Genomic DNA, 16,967 nt, shown 5'->3' on the forward strand with positions numbered 1-16,967 from the left:
AGTTTAAATAAGAGATCTGTATTTATTATTTATATAAACTAATATGTATAACTTGACTTGCTCTTGCGGTCTGGCAAACTCTGTACAGAAGGGAAATAAACACACAGCATCTCTTCTCAGAAACGGATCCCGTTTCCCAATCCATTGGAGAGTATCCTGGGGCTTTCCCTCCTGCGGGGAGACTCCCCCAGGCCTGCCCCAGCAGGCATCGGGACAGTTCACCCCCGTACGCCGTGGTACAGCCCGCGGTGCAGTCGTGGTGCAAATGCAGTCGAGCTCAGAGAGATGTGTAAGAAAGCAATGTGATTATAAGGTACAAGACTGGGTCGATATCTTTTGGGAAGCTTCCAAAGGGGCCGTGCAGTAATCCCGCACAGCTGTTGGGAGCAGGGCAGCTCCTGTGGCAGGATCCCACTCAGCCTGCCATCAGAAGTGAGAATGAGCCTGAGTGTTAGGGTTAGGGCGGGCGAATTGGAGCGTGCTGAGGTTTACTCGGAAGGCGGCTGCTGAAAAGAATGTGCAGACCCAAGGACCTGTGTAAAATCTATTTCCAGGGGTAGATCTGGGTGCCGGAGGTAGAGAGGTGCCCTGTGCTGAGCTGGACACAGGCTGAAGGAGTGTGGGAGAGTGCAGGGGCAGGGGCTGCCAGCTTAATTCGTGCAGACGGGACTGGTATTGTTGGAGATCCTATTGGATAGATTTGATCTTCAGCAAAGAACAAGTGTAAAAATGTAAGAAATGCCAACGTGTTATAACATCTGATACAACATCTGTTGCCAGCAGCCACAATTAACGGAATGGCCTCCAAAGGAATTAATATTCTAGACTGAAGCCATGGGATGCAACACATTGCTCTCCCCACTGCCAGTCTTGGTTAACATGGTGATCCAGAACTCTGCAGTGATGCTTCACTGTGTGGTACTGCAGGACAGTGTGGTGATGTAGAACTTTGTGGGTCTAAGCACTAGTAGTGTTAAAGGCTCTGTTCCCACTGCCAGCAGATTGTGAGCTCAAGACCCAACTTTCAATCCTTCCTAAAGTGCTGGACCTAGATTGTTTCAGATAGCCAGACTGCATAAGAACTGGGAGTGACTATATGGTCCCATCCTAACAGAGATTTATACTCTCTGATCTCCCAGCACTGCAAGAACCAGGAAAAGCCCAGGCTCTCTGGGGCTCTCTGGGGCTCTCTGGGGCTCTCTGGGGCCTCAAAGGACTGTAACCTTGCCCTTGTCCAGACAGCTCCTTACCAGGAATATGCAGCTCTCCAATAATGAATGACTGATGAGAGAGGTTTCTCCTGTTAGGTAAGGCTGATAAAAGGATGTGGCAGTTTGTATGGACAGCAAAAAGATGTTAAGTCTGAACAGTGTGCAACTTTAGTCATTTTTGAGACAGCTCCTTTTGAGTGATCATTTAATTAGTGAGAAGAGAATTCAGCTCCTCCCCAGATACCAATATCATTTTATTGAGCTATTTGGTATTTGTTTTATTCTTTTCATATTCATTTAGCTAATTGCAGAGTCTGGGAGGGTGCCCATAGTTTCAGCGCCATAGTTTCAGACTGGTAGAATCCAGATAAATCCTAACCTTCGCTCCAAGAAGGAGACTGTCCACCACCTGGCAGGAGGGCGAAGCCGTTTAGGCCAGAACCCAGCCTGTCCATTTCTGCGACAAAGGGCCGCAGTACATACCCACTGTCTGCAGCAGGACGGGAATGATTGAAATCTACCTGGGAGTGGGCCCACGCTCCAGGGCCCGGTTCTGCTCTCCTGTATCGGATGACAAAGTGAGGCTCTGTGGAGCAGAGACAGACATGAAGTGAGCGCACAGTGGCTGATGTGCTGGGCGACAATCCTGTGAGAGAGCAGAGGATTCCCAAGGCACGCCTGGGACTCATTTATAGCTATTAATGGCTTTATTATTGCAGAGGGGAAAACACAGCCCACTAATTCACGGCCTGGGATCTCTAAATGCCGTGCAAACGTGTTTATTAAAAGCAGACTCTCTTTGTCTCTGAAAAACTGCGTCTAGTCGAAGTTATTAAGATTTATAAGTATTAGTTACACATGCACGCTACACTTCTCTCCCAAATTATATCTGGGTTTGGTTCAATTAAAACAATATAAAAACACTGCGACGTGAATGACCTTAAAAGGAACAAGTGTTAGCACAATGCCCTGAGGAAGACAGAAGCTAAAATACTTGATGCCAAATTCTCCTTTTAGTTTTCTACTAGAAAAGAATAGGGCTGCCCATGTGTTTGCCTACTGAGCTGGCAATCAAACCACAGCATCAGGATGATGTTGGAGGTCTCAGCTCAGGAAGCAGTGTGGTAAAGTGCAGCTATCGCGCTCTTTCTCCCCGTGGCTCTCAGTGTTCAGTTTCCCTGAGAGTCACTGCTGCTGGCCGTGGTCATTACTGAGTGGGTGGGAGCCAAGTCCTGCTAACAGATTGCCCTGTTTAATTACAACCACGGCTTCCCTCTCGCTGGTACCTCATTAAGAGGCCAGACACCTTCTGTGTGGTGCAGAGTCCGGTCAAGTCACCTGCTCCTGTACGCTGGGGTCCCTAGACCCATCATCAGCTCTTGTCTTGCACCAGAACCAGAGATGCAATCGGCCACACGCTAGCCAACCTTCTGATCTGTGTAATGCAAAAATTTGGTGATTGACGATTGTAATATAGATCATGGCTTGTAAGAGCCTAGTGGTGCTGCTCTTACAAGCTTTTAGACGTACAGTATCTTATTGATGAGTGGGAGCGAGTGGGATTGTGGGGTGCGTGAGCTCACAATCTGATAGAGAGCTTCTCCCACCCATCGTTCACTGTCCGGTCTGGCAGTAATTCCCGTCCCATCTTCCTCGTAGCAATAATCAATAATCAATAATCAGTTCCAGAGCGGCAGTGTGTCTGCGAGGGCCAGCACCCATCGGGAACTTTCTTCCCTGCCTTAATTCACACGTGTTGAGCCAGTTCATCGACAGCCCATTATTAAACTTTCCATCAAGCACCGGCTGTAATGTTTTTCATTTATTCACTTGTTGTTAAAAATTTAAAAAAAGAGAAAAGAAGCACTGTGGGCCCAAGGGGAATTTTTTTTTTATAGTTGCTGTTCTTTAACTTCAAAAATAACCCGAAAAAGTATTTTAATGTCAACAGCAACAGTTGGGAGACCGCAGTTTGAAAATATTATTGTTGAGAAGTGAATCTGCTCTCGATAGTTGGCTTGTAAAAACAAACAGGAGGCTGTCCAGGAAGCAGAGCTTTCTCCCACTGTGGCTCAGTGGCCAGCGCACGAGTAGACATCACTTTCCCCCCCCCTTGGTCTGAGTGAGGACACCTGGAAACCTTTCTGAACTACACCCAGGCAAGAATGAATCAAGAGAAACTGCTTGAACACGTCTTTACCTTCTCAGCAGGCGCAGGAATAGGGGATGGGCTATTTAAGGCTTTTCTAAGCACGGTATGCGCACTTGTCTCCAATCACAGCCCCACACACACTCTAAGTCATGTAGACGCGTGGACGCATGCCGTCCACATCCCTATGTCTCGTGCTCCTCTCCTCTCTCTCCGGCGCCTGCCCAGGCTGCTGCTCTGCTCCGCGTGCTGCTGGGATGTGAGGCTCCCTGGGCTGAACACCTCTTCCTCCTTCTCGTTCAGTCAGCAAGCTGCTGCTGTCTGGTTCCTGCCCGTGGCGTGACGTGGGCCCTCACCCTCTCCCGTTCTCTCCCGGCAGGCCCCTACTCTCTGGTGGCAGCACCCCCTGCTGGGTGGCGGGGGATGGAGCGCCGCAGTGAGAGCCCCCGCCTGCGGGACAGTCCAGAGCGCAGGGGCAGCAGCCCAGACCTCAGTGGCCCCCCGCCAGGAAAGATGGGGCGGCTGGAGCAGAACGGGAGCCCCCCAGGACCACGCACCCGGCACAATGGGGCCACACTACGCCCACTCGGAGGTAAGGCTGCCTTAGCAATTCAGTACATTTCAGTGTCACACAGTATAGTGTAGTGTAGTGTAGTGCTACAGCTGAATGACTGTCAGCTGAATGACTGACCTCTAAGGAAACAACCTGGGGAGAGGGGTCCTCTTAATACAGCTGTGTCAGGACACCTTCACCGCCAGTCTCTCCACCCTGTAACCCTGGTCCAGCACGGTTACAGTTCTTCCCGGACGCCAGAAAGGATTGATGAGATCATTCTCATTGGACAGTTTCTTCCTGCACCAGGGAGGAAAGCCCCTCTTGTCCCTGCCCGCGGTTCGCTGATCCCCGCGTGCCCGCTGTGTGCAGAGCTAGCGCCGGTGCTCCGGACGGGGGATTAAGAAGCAGATCCCAGCTCCGGCAGGCCTGCAGGCAGCGCCTGTGGACTGACTGCATTCACGGGAGCTGCCTCTGAAGTTCAGGAAACTCCCTGTGTCTTTACAGCCGCTGGGCGGCCGCGCGGAGCAGTGGGGAGCAGACCACACACTGCCAGCCCCCCTGCAGCCCTCGTAGAGGCGGCTGTGTGATAAGAGCCACCTGTGGGTGAGGGGAATGTTGACAGATATCGGGATGTCCTATTGTTATTATCCTATCAATAAAGATACTGGATCTTATTAATATAGATATGAATATAGCAGTGGATTTTGCACTCTGGGCAAGGGGGCAGCCCTGTCTGAGTGCACACAGGAGCAGCTCCAACGCGGTCAGTGCCGTGATGAGCGCGCATGAGCCGGCCTGCAAAGGGTCTGCCTCCCAGTGTGAATCAGACTCAGCCACTGGCAGTTCCGGCTCCCATCCCCCCCGGGCGCTCAGTTTGTGACTGAATTGGACAAGACGAACGAGATCTTGCAATCTCACGGATGGAGGGAGCTGATAAAACTGGAAGCTGTCCCGTCCCGTTGGCACTGGATGTTATGCACGGGGCTACCGGGTGCCCGGTGCAGGTTGCTAGTGCTGGGCACCAGGACTGGAAATGGTGAAAGGAATCCGTCTAGCGTTCCCCGTGCTTTCATATTTCCCTTACCACCCCAATCGAGCGACTGTCCTCTGATCGACGATTTCTCCATAAAAAATGTGTTTTTTTTGCGCGCAGCTCGGCCCAGTGTTAGAGGCAATCAGAAGCAGGCTATGGGAGGGCACTCCTACACGCAGCCCGTCTGCACCCGGGATAATTCCACAGCACCGGGTGGGCAGGCAGGCACAAGGGCTCGTGTCGGAAGATAGAAATGTTCACGTGAGCAAGGGGCAGGCCAGAACGGAGAGAGAGTGGGGGGGGGCGGCAAGGGAAGAAAGGGGGCGAGAGAGAGGGGATGACAGAGAGGAAAGAGAGGGAGACGACGCCGGGGAGAGTGGGGGGACAGTGGGGCGCAGACCACCGGAGGGGGAGAGGGAGCGAGAGAGAGCAGAGGGTGGTGAGGAACGAGAGAGCGAGCCACTGAGAGCGGCTCGTGTTGACAGTTATATTTCCCTGTTGGGGGAAATTCACTTACTTGAATTGGCACGGGCCTCCAGTCTGTAATTCACTCCATAACACTGCTCTGAACTGGGAGAGGGATGATTAATGGGGAGGAAACAGAAATATAGGAATTGACTGATTAAAACAGGGAGGCGGGGGCTCTCTGTTCATTTCATTCTGTTTTTATTATTGGTGCCGGACTCGTAATATTTTGCTCTTCTATGGTTTTTTTAAGGACTAAAATTAATTGAAAGTCGACAGAAGGCTGCAGAACAAAGCACCCTTTCTAAACAGGGGGATATCAAGAATGTCAGCTGTTTACAGAGATGTACACCAAATGGCACTGTACTATACCGTGCCACACCATTACAACAGCACATCAGCCCATCCCTCAGCAGCATGCTTAGAGCTGAGGCACTGGGAGAGAGAGAGGGAGGCAGTGTGGGCTAGTGGTTAGAGCTGAGGCACTGGGAGAGAGAGGGGGAGGCAGTGTGGGCTAGTGGTTAGAGCTGAGGCACTGGGAGAGAGAGAGGGAGGCAGTGTGGGCTAGTGGTTAGAGCTGAGGCACTGGGAGAGAGAGGGGGAGGCAGTGTGGGCTAGTGGTTAGAGCTGAGGGAAAGGAGCAGTGTGTTCTGTGGTTAGTTCATTGTGATGATGTGTGAGTACTAGGTAATCCAAACTGTTGCAGGTCTCTCAGGTCTGCACTGCAATAAACCCTGACAACAGACAGGCCACAGACTTGCAGGGCTTTGCTATTCAAATCGGTGGATCAGGCACTGCATTTATATCCACTGGATGCCAGAAATGTGCTGAGTGTTGCCCATGCGTACGCACTCAGGCACAGTATCTGTCTGAAAAGGACCGTGCTTTTTGGTGTCTTTTTAAGAGAATGCAGTTGCTATGAATTAAGATTAATGAGCTCTTTCTCAAGCCACCACAGTTGTGAAAAGTGTCTATTTCTCTGGCTGAAGTTAGTGATGTTATGCTGATGGGCCCCGATAAGGCAGTACCAGCTGTCTGTGGCTGCTGACTTTCACTTTATATATGTAGAAAGTGAGATGGCAAGAGTTCATTCATACTCATTCCTCTAATATCTATCCATTTCTTATTATGCTCCACCAGTGGACTTGGTTTAGTTTCTTTAAAGTGGAAAACTTTGTCATTTCAAAATTATAGCATTCTACGATAACATTCTAATATTGTTCACTTGTCCATCAGATATTGTTCTGACAGCTCGGACAGGACCGTGGTGTCCTAATTCATATGGTTTAGTATCCATATTTTTCAACATGTGTTCTTGGAAAGTTTAAATTTATTGTCTTTGCTTTCAAAGGCATGTTAGTGCTTGAGAGCTGGTTACTCCTCTGTTTGGGTTTTGTTAGGCTCAGTTGATTTCTGTTCTGTTTGTGCTCGGAGGCCCGATCTGCGTTTGTGTGCCCATCGAGCAGTGCCCTGCTGCAGTCCCCGAGGGCTCTGTGCCATGGAGCAGACCTGGAGCTCAGTGTCGGGATGGTGTTCTCTACAAAACAGCATTTCTATTTAGATTATGTACATTAGCCGGATTTTTTTATGACAACAAAACCATTACTTACTAAAACAGACAGTTCAGTGGTCTGGTTTCATAAAACGTTAATTAACCCCCTTTAATGACGGCATCAATCCTTCTTTCCTTTCCTGTTTTTTATGCCCCTGCCTGCCATTGTGTTCGGCGTGGTCCTGCCGTCCAGAGCTGTGGCCCCTCTGCCCCCTTGGCCCCTCTGGGGTCCTCAGTTTGGGTCCTGGGGGGGACGGGGCCAGCCACATCAGGCGTTGGGGCAGAGAAAGGTTAAACTGGGCTAATGGAGCAAAGGATTAGAACGATTAGGTAATTAAGATCTCAGGGTGGAATTGAAAGCAGAAGGCAGTGAGGGCCTGGAGCCGGCGCTGGCTGCTCTGTGGCTGGGCTGCGTCCACATTGAGGTGAGCAGGAGCAGCTGTGAATGCTGGGGGTTTTGACGACGACAGACAGGGCCTGCTCCCTCTTGTTACTTCCTGCTGAGCAGGAGGTCATGCCCGGTAGACGTCAGTAGTGTCGTTCCTCCGGGCAGCGGCGCCAAGGAGCGGGACTGTGCCTGCAGTGAGAAGACTTGCTCTGTAGTGCAGACTGGCTGGGAAAGAGACGCAGGCAGAGGGGTGACTCAGGAGTCCCGGGATGGTGCGGCCATATTGGCTGCCCACACCTTATCATTAGCAGCAGTTCAGTGAGCCAGGAAGGCCCAGCAGTCTTTCTTCTGGTCTCAAGATGACCCTGTGAGTTTTGGATTCTTGACAGCCCTGAGCCCCATGGGTAGCTGGGTGCCTCTGGCTCGTTGATCTTTCTGTGGTGAACAGAATCTAAGCAGTCAGGTCTTGGGCACTGCGTTGTTCGCTATTACCCATATCGCAGCGTGATACACTGTGGTATGCAGTCTCATCTGTCACCCTGCCTCCCTTGTCTCCTCTCTTTCTTCACCCCCTCTGTTACTGTAGCATTATCAGTGTGCTACTGTGTGTCAAGCTGTCTCTCTCCTTCCTCAGGTCTTCAGTCCAAACAGAACACAGCAGAGGAGGCCATGCCTGGTAAAAACAGGCCCCTTTGTGACCTGTGGCTAACACCCCTCCTCTTTCCCTCCCTGGCTCTCTGGGCAGGCCTGATGATCCCCGTGTTCTGCGTGGTGGAGCAGGCGGACAGCGCCGGGGAGATGGAGGGCCGAGAGGAGCACGCCGAGTTCGTGCTGGTGCGCAAGGACGTGCTGTTCACCCAGCTGGTAGAGACCGCCCTGCTGGCCCTGGGGTACTCCCACAGCTCTGCAGCCCAGGCCCAAGGTGAGACAGAGGGAGGGGCTGGAAGGGAGGGAGAAAGGAGGAGAGTGGGGAGAAGATCTTCCCTTCACTCTGCGGCTGGCACTACACCAGTCCCCAGAGAGACTCTCGGGTTCTGGAGACAGCGTGAGTGATCTGGGAGCAGAGCGAAATCCCACTCCGACTGTGCTCAGGATTCCCGGGCAGGTCCCCGGCGTAAATCCACACTGAAACAAGGCCGTGCCGGAGAGGGAGCCCCCCGGAACACGGTCAGTGGTTCCGGGACTCAGCGGCAGACCTCCAGGCTGTGTGAAGAGAACTGTCCTGTAGTCTGGGGTCCAGCTGTCCGCCCACAGAGTAAATGAATTACGTGAGAGGTTCACCCGTCGTGGAAAATTGGGCCCAGGGAGTTTAAAAAGTAAGTGCTGCAATGCTAATAAAGAATATATAACAGGCTGTAGAGACTCATGCATCGGCACTCAGATTATTAATTTACAGGAAGGTAAACACTGGAGACCTGCTCTTCCAAAGCCAAAGCTGTTGAGAGTATTGCTCAAGGTTGTGGCCGCTGTTCTCCTGACAGAGGCGTCTCAGCCTCAAGGGGGCACACCTGGCAAGCTGGTGGCGATGGCAGCGCCTACCCCAGGAGCCGCGGCGGCTCTGTGCTGGAGGGGTCGGGGTGGAGGAGAGCGGACGGGGGCCCCCCCGCGTGGCAGAGTTCTGGTCCGGACGCGCGCCGCGAAACTCGGAAGACACGGCGGCGTTTTCAAACGGGGGGGGGTGGGGAAGGAAAAGAAACGCCTGAGGACTCGCCAGGCGCCTCCGAATCCCAATGAGCGAAGGTGCAAGCGAGGAGCGGGCCGCCGAGAGGAGAAGTGCAGAAAAGAGAACTCGCCCCCTGCCTGCATTCCTGCTCTGTCCTGTAAACACACACATAAAACTGCCCCGCTACACCCACGGCCCCTCCATTCTTATGAAATGAATACTTTTTGTTTTTTAAAATAAGCATTTATGTTAAATGAATAATTTCTGGCTTAAATTATACATTTTTCCTCTGTGGTTTACAACCAAAATTATACAGAGTCCCTGCTATTTTTTCCCTGTTTGAATTGTGTCCTGCATAACTGCATCCCAGCGGTATTTTTAAACTCTCCCCAAAGCGGCTCAGCCTTTCTTTAATTAACCCAGCCAATAATTAACTGGGAGATATTGTTTATTTCAATTATAAGGGTCTAAAGGCTTTTATAGAAGCATATGTACAGATATATATTTTTAGTCTTCAGACAATTAACACTGGTAATAATTTTCTTGAGTGTGCATTGTTGTTGCCATATGTTTGACATCAAGGCAACACTGGGCATTGTCCTTTTTAAAATAAGACACAGTCTGTAAGTGTGCATAGATCTGTGTTTATTATTTATATGTCTCTCTTCTGGAAGGGAATTGTGTGCTGCTTTGATCCCTGTCCGTGCTGCTTTTTAATTCTGTCTCGCCTGTAAACGTCTCTGGGAGGTGTCGTTCTGGCTCGGCGGCGAGAGGCGACTGATGGAGCTCTCTGTCATTTGGGAGATCAATTCAGAAACCCTCCAAGGAGGTTTCGGAGACCAGGAGAGTTTCAAACGTGCCACGTGCACACATTGGGCTCAGCAGTCTGTCTTCGGTCTTCGTTAAGACAATAGAGGAAGCCCAGGGCAGGGAGGTGTCTTTCACTTGGAGGGGGGGTGAGGTGTGTCTGGATCCACTCCCTGCCTTTATAGTGTACAAGTACCATGACATTGTCACAGTGAAAGTAAGGGGTGTATTGGATACTCCCAAGTGTTGCCTTTAATTACCCTTACACTAGAGTATTTCTAACGGGCATTGGTGGTAGATTATCTATCTATATAAAGATGGTATTTGCATGTTTGCTTATCGGCATTGCTCCACTGATTTATTGAACGGGCTTTTTCTAAGCCAGAGAACGGGCAGGCAGGCTCTGGGTTGGTGGCAGTGTGGCTGGCCAGCCAGGGACTGCGTGTTTAATATTGCGCAACAGCTTCTGCTCTCCAACAAGGAGGAGAAGGAAGAACGCCCCAGGGGACAGGGCTGTGCAACCACAGCGAGAGGGGAAATGCTTCCTCACAGGGAGTCTTCGGTGGAGAAGACTGGGGCAGTGGGCGCGGTGGGCAGGGGGCACTGCTACAGAGCTATGCTGCTGGTAGGAACCCTGAGGTCTATACTTGTCCCTTTGGGTGTTTCGGCAGTGTGCAGGGATGTGCGAGCTTGAAAAGGTGTCCGGAATAACCATGTTCCCGGCTGATGGTGATTCACGGTCGCTGCCCTGTGATGGGAGGAAACAGACATCTCACCCTGTCAAAACACCCGCACTCACTTGCCAACCACCAGCCAGCTCACACTGACACATAACACTGGACCTCAGAAGACATGCAAACACACGATTCCAGAGACTCCCCGTCTCTAGGGGCTCACGCCTACACAAACCATTTTAAAATCAAGGCCGGATTGCGAAGTTAAAGTTTGACATAGAACTGAAGAGTGCAAAGATTGTTTTACCTCTCTAGCTAGCTCTAAAAGTAAGCAGGGCTTAGTTGGCCGCACCATTATTATATATTGCGTAAATAATAGATGATCGCCATTGTTAGACACAGCCAATAGCAATGCATGAAGAAACAATCAGTTTAACTAATTCTGGCACTCGAGTGACACAGGCAGAAGGACCTGTCAGAGCAGTGAGTGTGCCTGTTAGCATGCTGCTTCTTGTGTGCAATGAAAAGAGTCTCACTGAAGTCAATTTCTCTTAAATTGATTTGTGCTTTTGGCACAAGAGACATTTAAAGTCAAATAGTCTTAGAAATATTTCACATTCCAAACACATGTGAACCATGCAATTGCATTACCCGAGTGGGTTCATGTTTACCGTAATACCCTGCTCAGAGCTTCCTGGAGACAGGAGCTCCCCCTGCTCATCACACAGGATGGTGGGCTGTAGAGGGATTGCTTACCTGTCTGCAGGTGTGTCGTTTTAACAAGCATGCACTGCTTGTCATGCACACGCACTAAGTTAAAGGTACTGGGAGTCCCGGGTGCCCGATGTTTGTGCATCTCTTCTGACTTCTCCAGTGGGGATCTTGAGATCCTGAAGGTCTCTCTTTGAAAAGGGTGAAACAGAATCCCCAGCCAGCCTGCGTTTGATTTAGCGGCTCGTAATGTGATTAGCGTTGTTTAGCTTCGCAGTTCCAGTCTCCGTCTCAGAGGGGACATGCAATGCCAGGGAATGCTCTGTATACAAATTCAAAAATGCCATTCTGACGAAATAATTTGGACAATGAGATTCAGATCTTTAAAAGTATAGTTTGTACCACCCGGTTTCTCCCATTACGGCATTTTTTTGCTCTTTCTCACATCTGCTGTGCCCTGCTGGCTGCAGTCTGGGAGTGTCTGTGTTGATCCACTAGCTGCAGGGTCAGATCTGGCTGGTGAGGGCTGCACAGGTATCTGGGTGTTTATCCAGGTGCACTCTTCGCCCTATCCCAGTTCTCCTCCCCGTTCTCCCCCTTCCCAGTAAAGCAGGAGAGTCCAGGGAAGAGGGCTGCCTTCAGCTTTCCTCTTCAGAGTTACTGATTTAATTGCGCTGCTATGCAGAGCTGTCATCACTGCACGCAGCCACTCCATGTAGGGTCTGTGAGACTCACACCTTTCACAGCATGTTGAGCCGAGGGGACAATATTGGGTGTTATAGAAGCCCTTGGGGGTTGCTCCTAAAGAACATGTAAAAAGCAGTCAGGACTGGGGGGCAGAGGGTGTCGGCCATGTTTTCTGCTACTTTGTAACCTCCCGATTTCAAGGGGAGGCTGTGGAACAAGTGTCAATGACTGAACCCTCTGCCGTATTATCTGAATGGTGGCGTTCAGCTAGTTAAACATTTGTTCAGTATTATACTGTGTGATCTGCCTTGAGCAGTTCAGCCTGTCTGCCAGAGGCTCTTCCAACCACACAGACAGGCAGCACATCCATCGTGGGAACCAGACAGTCCCACTTCAACAATGAAGATGCCGAGAGACTATTTCCAGAACCTCGTCATTATGCAGTGTTTTAAATGAGAACTCCCCCAAACAATAGTGGAATTGTCTGGATTTCCCGCTGGATGGCAGCCTCCTGGATGACTTGCAGTAGGAGGGTGTTTGTGCCCTCTCAGTTTTATGCTTCATGTTATTTTTACATTTGTAGCATGGTGGGTAAGTGTGGTTCAAGTCCCTGCAGCAGACTCCGCTTAAACTAGGACAAGCTCTGCTGGAATATGGACCTACCTGCTACTTTATGTGAAGTGTGCTTGTTTTAGAGTGGGCTGAATTTTGACTATCTCTGCCCAATCAAAGCGTCAGGGTTAGTCTGTACACTTAAGAAAATGAGATAGGCCCGAAAGTGGACATGTGTCTGCTGTTTTTGCTAGACTGCTAGGCTCACATCACTTTCAAGTGGTTCTTTACCCTAGCCACACACAGTGTCGTCTACAAGCGTGGCAAGGCTGATCCATAGAGATCGGCACTAAGGACATATAGCCTGTGAATTGCCTGAGCTCTTGAGTTGTGTTGTTTCCCACAGTAACAGTATTGGACTGGGGTTATCCCACAGTGAGGGGAGCACTGCTGAAGCACAATGTTCTCTTCTTATAGAAGAGGGGAAGACCTGAAGGAGGAATCAGGATCCTGACAGATTGGCAGATCTCTCTCTTTTCTAGCACCTTTCTGTCTGTGCACAGTCATCCCCGACTGCTCATTGCTCAGCAAATTCTATTGCCAGTTCTGACAAGGAAGGGTTTTATGGAAGCATTTATTATGCAATTATTAAGCTATTTACTAGCATCAATTAATTGATGGTGACGTCTCATTGCTCAGCAAATTCTATTGCCAGTTCTGACAAGGAAGGGTTTTATGGAAGCATTTATTATGCAATTATTAAGCTATTTACTAGCATCAATTAATTGATGGTGACGTAGCACTAAACCTTGAACTGTCTGTCTTTGTTCAAGGGTGCAATTGTTCTTTGGACATCTCTCCTGCTATAAAGCGCTGTCACTGGGTCTCTTATTTATGGTTAATGGCAGCAAGTCTCAGTCTGTGTGTCAGGTGTCAAAGGGAGAGGCTCTTCCCTGTGATAAGGAGTAAATTAGTGCAGGTTAACAGCCAGTTGTTTCTAGTCTTTTAGCTTCAGACTGAGAGCAGGGATTGGGTGCAGAAAGTTGGTGCCTCTCATGCAGTTTCTGCAGAAAACAGAGAAGACTGGGATCTCTTCAGCCTGCACAGGACACTGAGTGTTACTGGCTTTCTCCAAGGTGTTTTGTATCCATAATACATACAGTACAGTTTCCAAGTCAGTGAAAAAATACATTGCCGAATGGTATGAGGGCATCTCCTGTGCCTTTGTAATACCCTCGTCTACAGACCAGCTCCACTGTGCCATAACAATCGCAGTCTCAGTTCCCGGGAGCTAGAGGTGGGAGCGAAGTCTTTGTTGAGAGAAATATGGGTATGCAAGGCTACCCAGGGGGTTTGCAATACAAATGCGAACAGCAGCCACTATCCTAAGAATTAGTTCAGCTCAAGAATACATCTTATTATAATTTGTGCTAAAGGATTAACATCTGTGCATTTGCTGATGAGGGGCTGCACGGGTAGGGGCATGTCCCATTGATATATATTACTTTTAATTTTACTGGGAGTTCAGAGTTCCAATCCTCTGCTTCAAGCAGGGGTAAATGTCACCAATATATCCTGCAATTCTAAAAGTCCTGAACCACAAATGGATTTATGAATGGTAGGCAAAATTTTTTTAAAGAATTCTATATGACTGGGACTGGGACACTCTCCAGATTATCCTAGCCCAGGAGTTGTGGTTGTTCACCCTAATAGTAGGGTTCAGTCCTGTTGCATGGCACTGGAATTATTTTACTGGGACCTGTATGATGGGATCACTGCTGCAGCACAAAAGTGCGAACCAGGATCTTTAACACGCAAAGTGTGTTTTCATTTGTCACTTCCTCCACTTGATATGATGGTGAGCTGTTGCTGTTATAGCCTTGCTTTGAAGGTGTGATGCTGCAATGCCTTTGCGACCCGTGGTAAAGCACAGCCTGAATGTAACGGTGCTGATATTGCTGCACGGAGGTGACGTGCTCTGTCCTCTCTCTGATTCCCCGCAGGCATCATCAAGGTGGGGCGCTGGAACCCTCTTCCCATCCACTACCTGACTGATGCCCCTGAGGCCACTGTGGCTGACATGCTGCTGGACGTCTACCACATGGTCACTCTCCGCATCCAGCTGCAGAGGTCAGCAGGGCAGGGGTGTTGACCGAGGGGGGCAGGGTGGGGGCGTGGGACAGGTATGGGACTGTAGGGGCACCAAGTGGGGAGCGTGCCGCAGGCTCAGGCTGAGGAGAATAAGGAGATAGAACAGGGGGATCAAGGGATCTGGGAGTAAGTCGGGAAGTGCAAACTGGAAGCAGCAAGTTGTTGCTGCTCATGGGGAAGCAGGAGTGTAAACTGGGGTATGGCGGGGAGGGGGAGGGTACCAGGGACAGGGAGTGACTGGTGTTGTGTTGCAGCTGTGCCAAGCTCGAAGACCTGCCAGCCGAGCAGTGGAACCATGCCACTGTGCGCAACGCCCTGAAGGAGCTGCTGAAGGAGATGAACCAGAGCACACTGGCCAAGGAGTGCCCTCTCTCTCAGGTGCGGCATGAGCAAACGCATTCTGTTCACAGGCAGACTCTTAGCACCCTGGCAGAACCCAGGGCATCATTTATTTTAGGGTCCTATAGTCCTGATGTGCATTAACCCACACACTAACCCAGCATTAATATTAGGGTTTCCAGCGTGGCAGTGCAGGGAATGTACGCGCAGCAGTGTAGTGTGGCAGTGCTGTGACTGCATGTGTATAATTGTTCGGTGACAGTGAGTGCATCTGTGTAAGTGGAGTGTGTAGTGAATGCATGCGGATACTCTTGAAGTGTGACAGTGCACTGAATGAATGTGTGCACTGTAGTGTAACAGTGAATGCATGTGAATAGTGCACGTGTAGTGTTGCACTGAATGCATGTGTGTAGGTAGGACGGCAATGCAGTGAATGCATGTTGTGACGTACTCGTGGGTGTGTCATAAACGTGATCTTTAAGACAGGCGGGTCCAGGCCCACAGAAACGCACACATGCAGCTGTGAGGTTAAAACAATCACCCTGTTTACAAGTGCCTTTTATTTACAGTGCAGTGAAACTCAAAACACCATAACCAAATAAAAAAACAAAAGCCTAAGCTCTTCATCGAGCTCCTACCTAAACTTCTTCATGAAGCCCCTGTCTAACACAGCCGAGCAGCTAAACAGCAACAAAAACAAACAATTCTCAGACACAGTCTCTCTTCAAGACTCTTCACAAAGTTTCAAGAAAAACTGCGGGTTTGTTTAATTTCATTCCCAGAAGCTCACACAGTTCCTCTGGTCCCAGTTCAGTTCTTCAGTCCTTAAGGAAATGCACATCATTCTGCTGACTGACTGACCCTGGAAGCTTCCTCTTTCTGCTCTTTAAAAGGTCCACCTGGCCAGATGTCTTCCTGCAACTGGTCAGGTGGCAGAACAGCAGCTCATTCCTCAGAGGAATCTGGGGAATGTGGTCCCTACCAGAGCTCTCACAATGTGTACCAGTGTAGTGAGACAGAGAATCCATGTGCTTCAGTGTAGTGTGTCACTGCAGTGAATCCATGTGCGTTAGTGTAGTGTGTCACTGCAGTGAATCCATGTGCGTTAGTGTAGTGTGTCACTGCAGTGAATCCATGTGTGTTAGTGTAGTGTGTCGCTGCAGTGAATCCATGTGTATCAGTGTAGTATGTCACTGCAGTGTAGACATGTGTATCAGTGTAGTGAGACAGAGTACATGTGTATCAGTGTAGTGAGACAGAGTACATGTGCATCAGTGTAGTGAGGCAGAGTGCATGTGTATCAGTGTAGTGTGACAGTCCAGTGAGTGCTTGTGTGTCAGTGTAGTGTGACAGTCCAGTGAGTGCTTGTGTATCAGTGTAGTGTGACAGTCCAGTGAGTGCTTGTGTGTCAGTGTAGTGTGACAGTCCAGTGAGTGCTTGTGTATCAGTGTAGTTTGACAGTCCAGTGAGTGCTTGTGTGTCAGTGTAGTGTGACAGTCCAGTGAGTGCTTGTGTATCAGTGTAGTGTGACAGTCCAGTGAGTGCTTGTGTGTCAGTGTAGTGTGACAGTCCAGTGAGTGCTTGTGTATCAGTGTAGTGTGACAGTCCAGTGAGTGCAAGTATATAAGTATGTTCTTCATTTAAAAAATAAATGAAGCAATCATAATGAAATGGAGAAAGTGGAGCAGCCAGAAGGTTAAGCTTCAATATCTAATCAGTGCAACACTGAAGCACGTAGACTCTGAGTAATGTCGCACCATATGTGCAGAGCCCATGGTGACCCCTCCCGTGGGGGTTAATATATCACTTGAGTGGGACAGTGCTCAGTGTCTCCCAGGAATCCCAAATGCGGTCTTTCTCATTCTCGCACTGCTGTGGCATGTGAGGTCTGCTCTGTGCTGCAGCTCTGTCCCTCACTGAGGGTTTACTGTACCTACTGTGCCTCTACTGAAGCGCACAGAGACACGGAGGAGGGAGACATTTAGGGATTCTCAGAGCTTATGTTCATCTTTGTGTGTCTGCGCCCGTC

General features: G+C 49.8%; 1 protein-coding gene across 2 annotated transcripts in view; it reads left to right on the top strand.

Moving 5' to 3' along the window:
- satb2 (SATB homeobox 2) overlaps positions 1–16,967 on the top strand; it is a 67,283-nt gene that overhangs the window by 12,463 nt on the left and 37,853 nt on the right. For both annotated transcript variants that reach the window (XM_088605852.1, XM_088605853.1), the window contains exons 2-5: positions 3,740–3,952; positions 8,100–8,276; positions 14,452–14,578; positions 14,854–14,977. In XM_088605852.1, the coding sequence (XP_088461978.1) occupies positions 3,784–3,952; positions 8,100–8,276; positions 14,452–14,578; positions 14,854–14,977 (597 nt within the window). In that variant the 5' untranslated portion in view covers positions 3,740–3,783. The remainder of the gene's footprint in view (positions 1–3,739; positions 3,953–8,099; positions 8,277–14,451; positions 14,579–14,853; positions 14,978–16,967) is intronic.

The sequence above is a fragment of the Lepisosteus platostomus genome, chromosome 14 (assembly GCF_059453375.1).
Source record: "Lepisosteus platostomus isolate fLepPlt1 chromosome 14, fLepPlt1.hap1, whole genome shotgun sequence".
Lineage (NCBI taxonomy): Eukaryota > Metazoa > Chordata > Actinopteri > Semionotiformes > Lepisosteidae > Lepisosteus > Lepisosteus platostomus.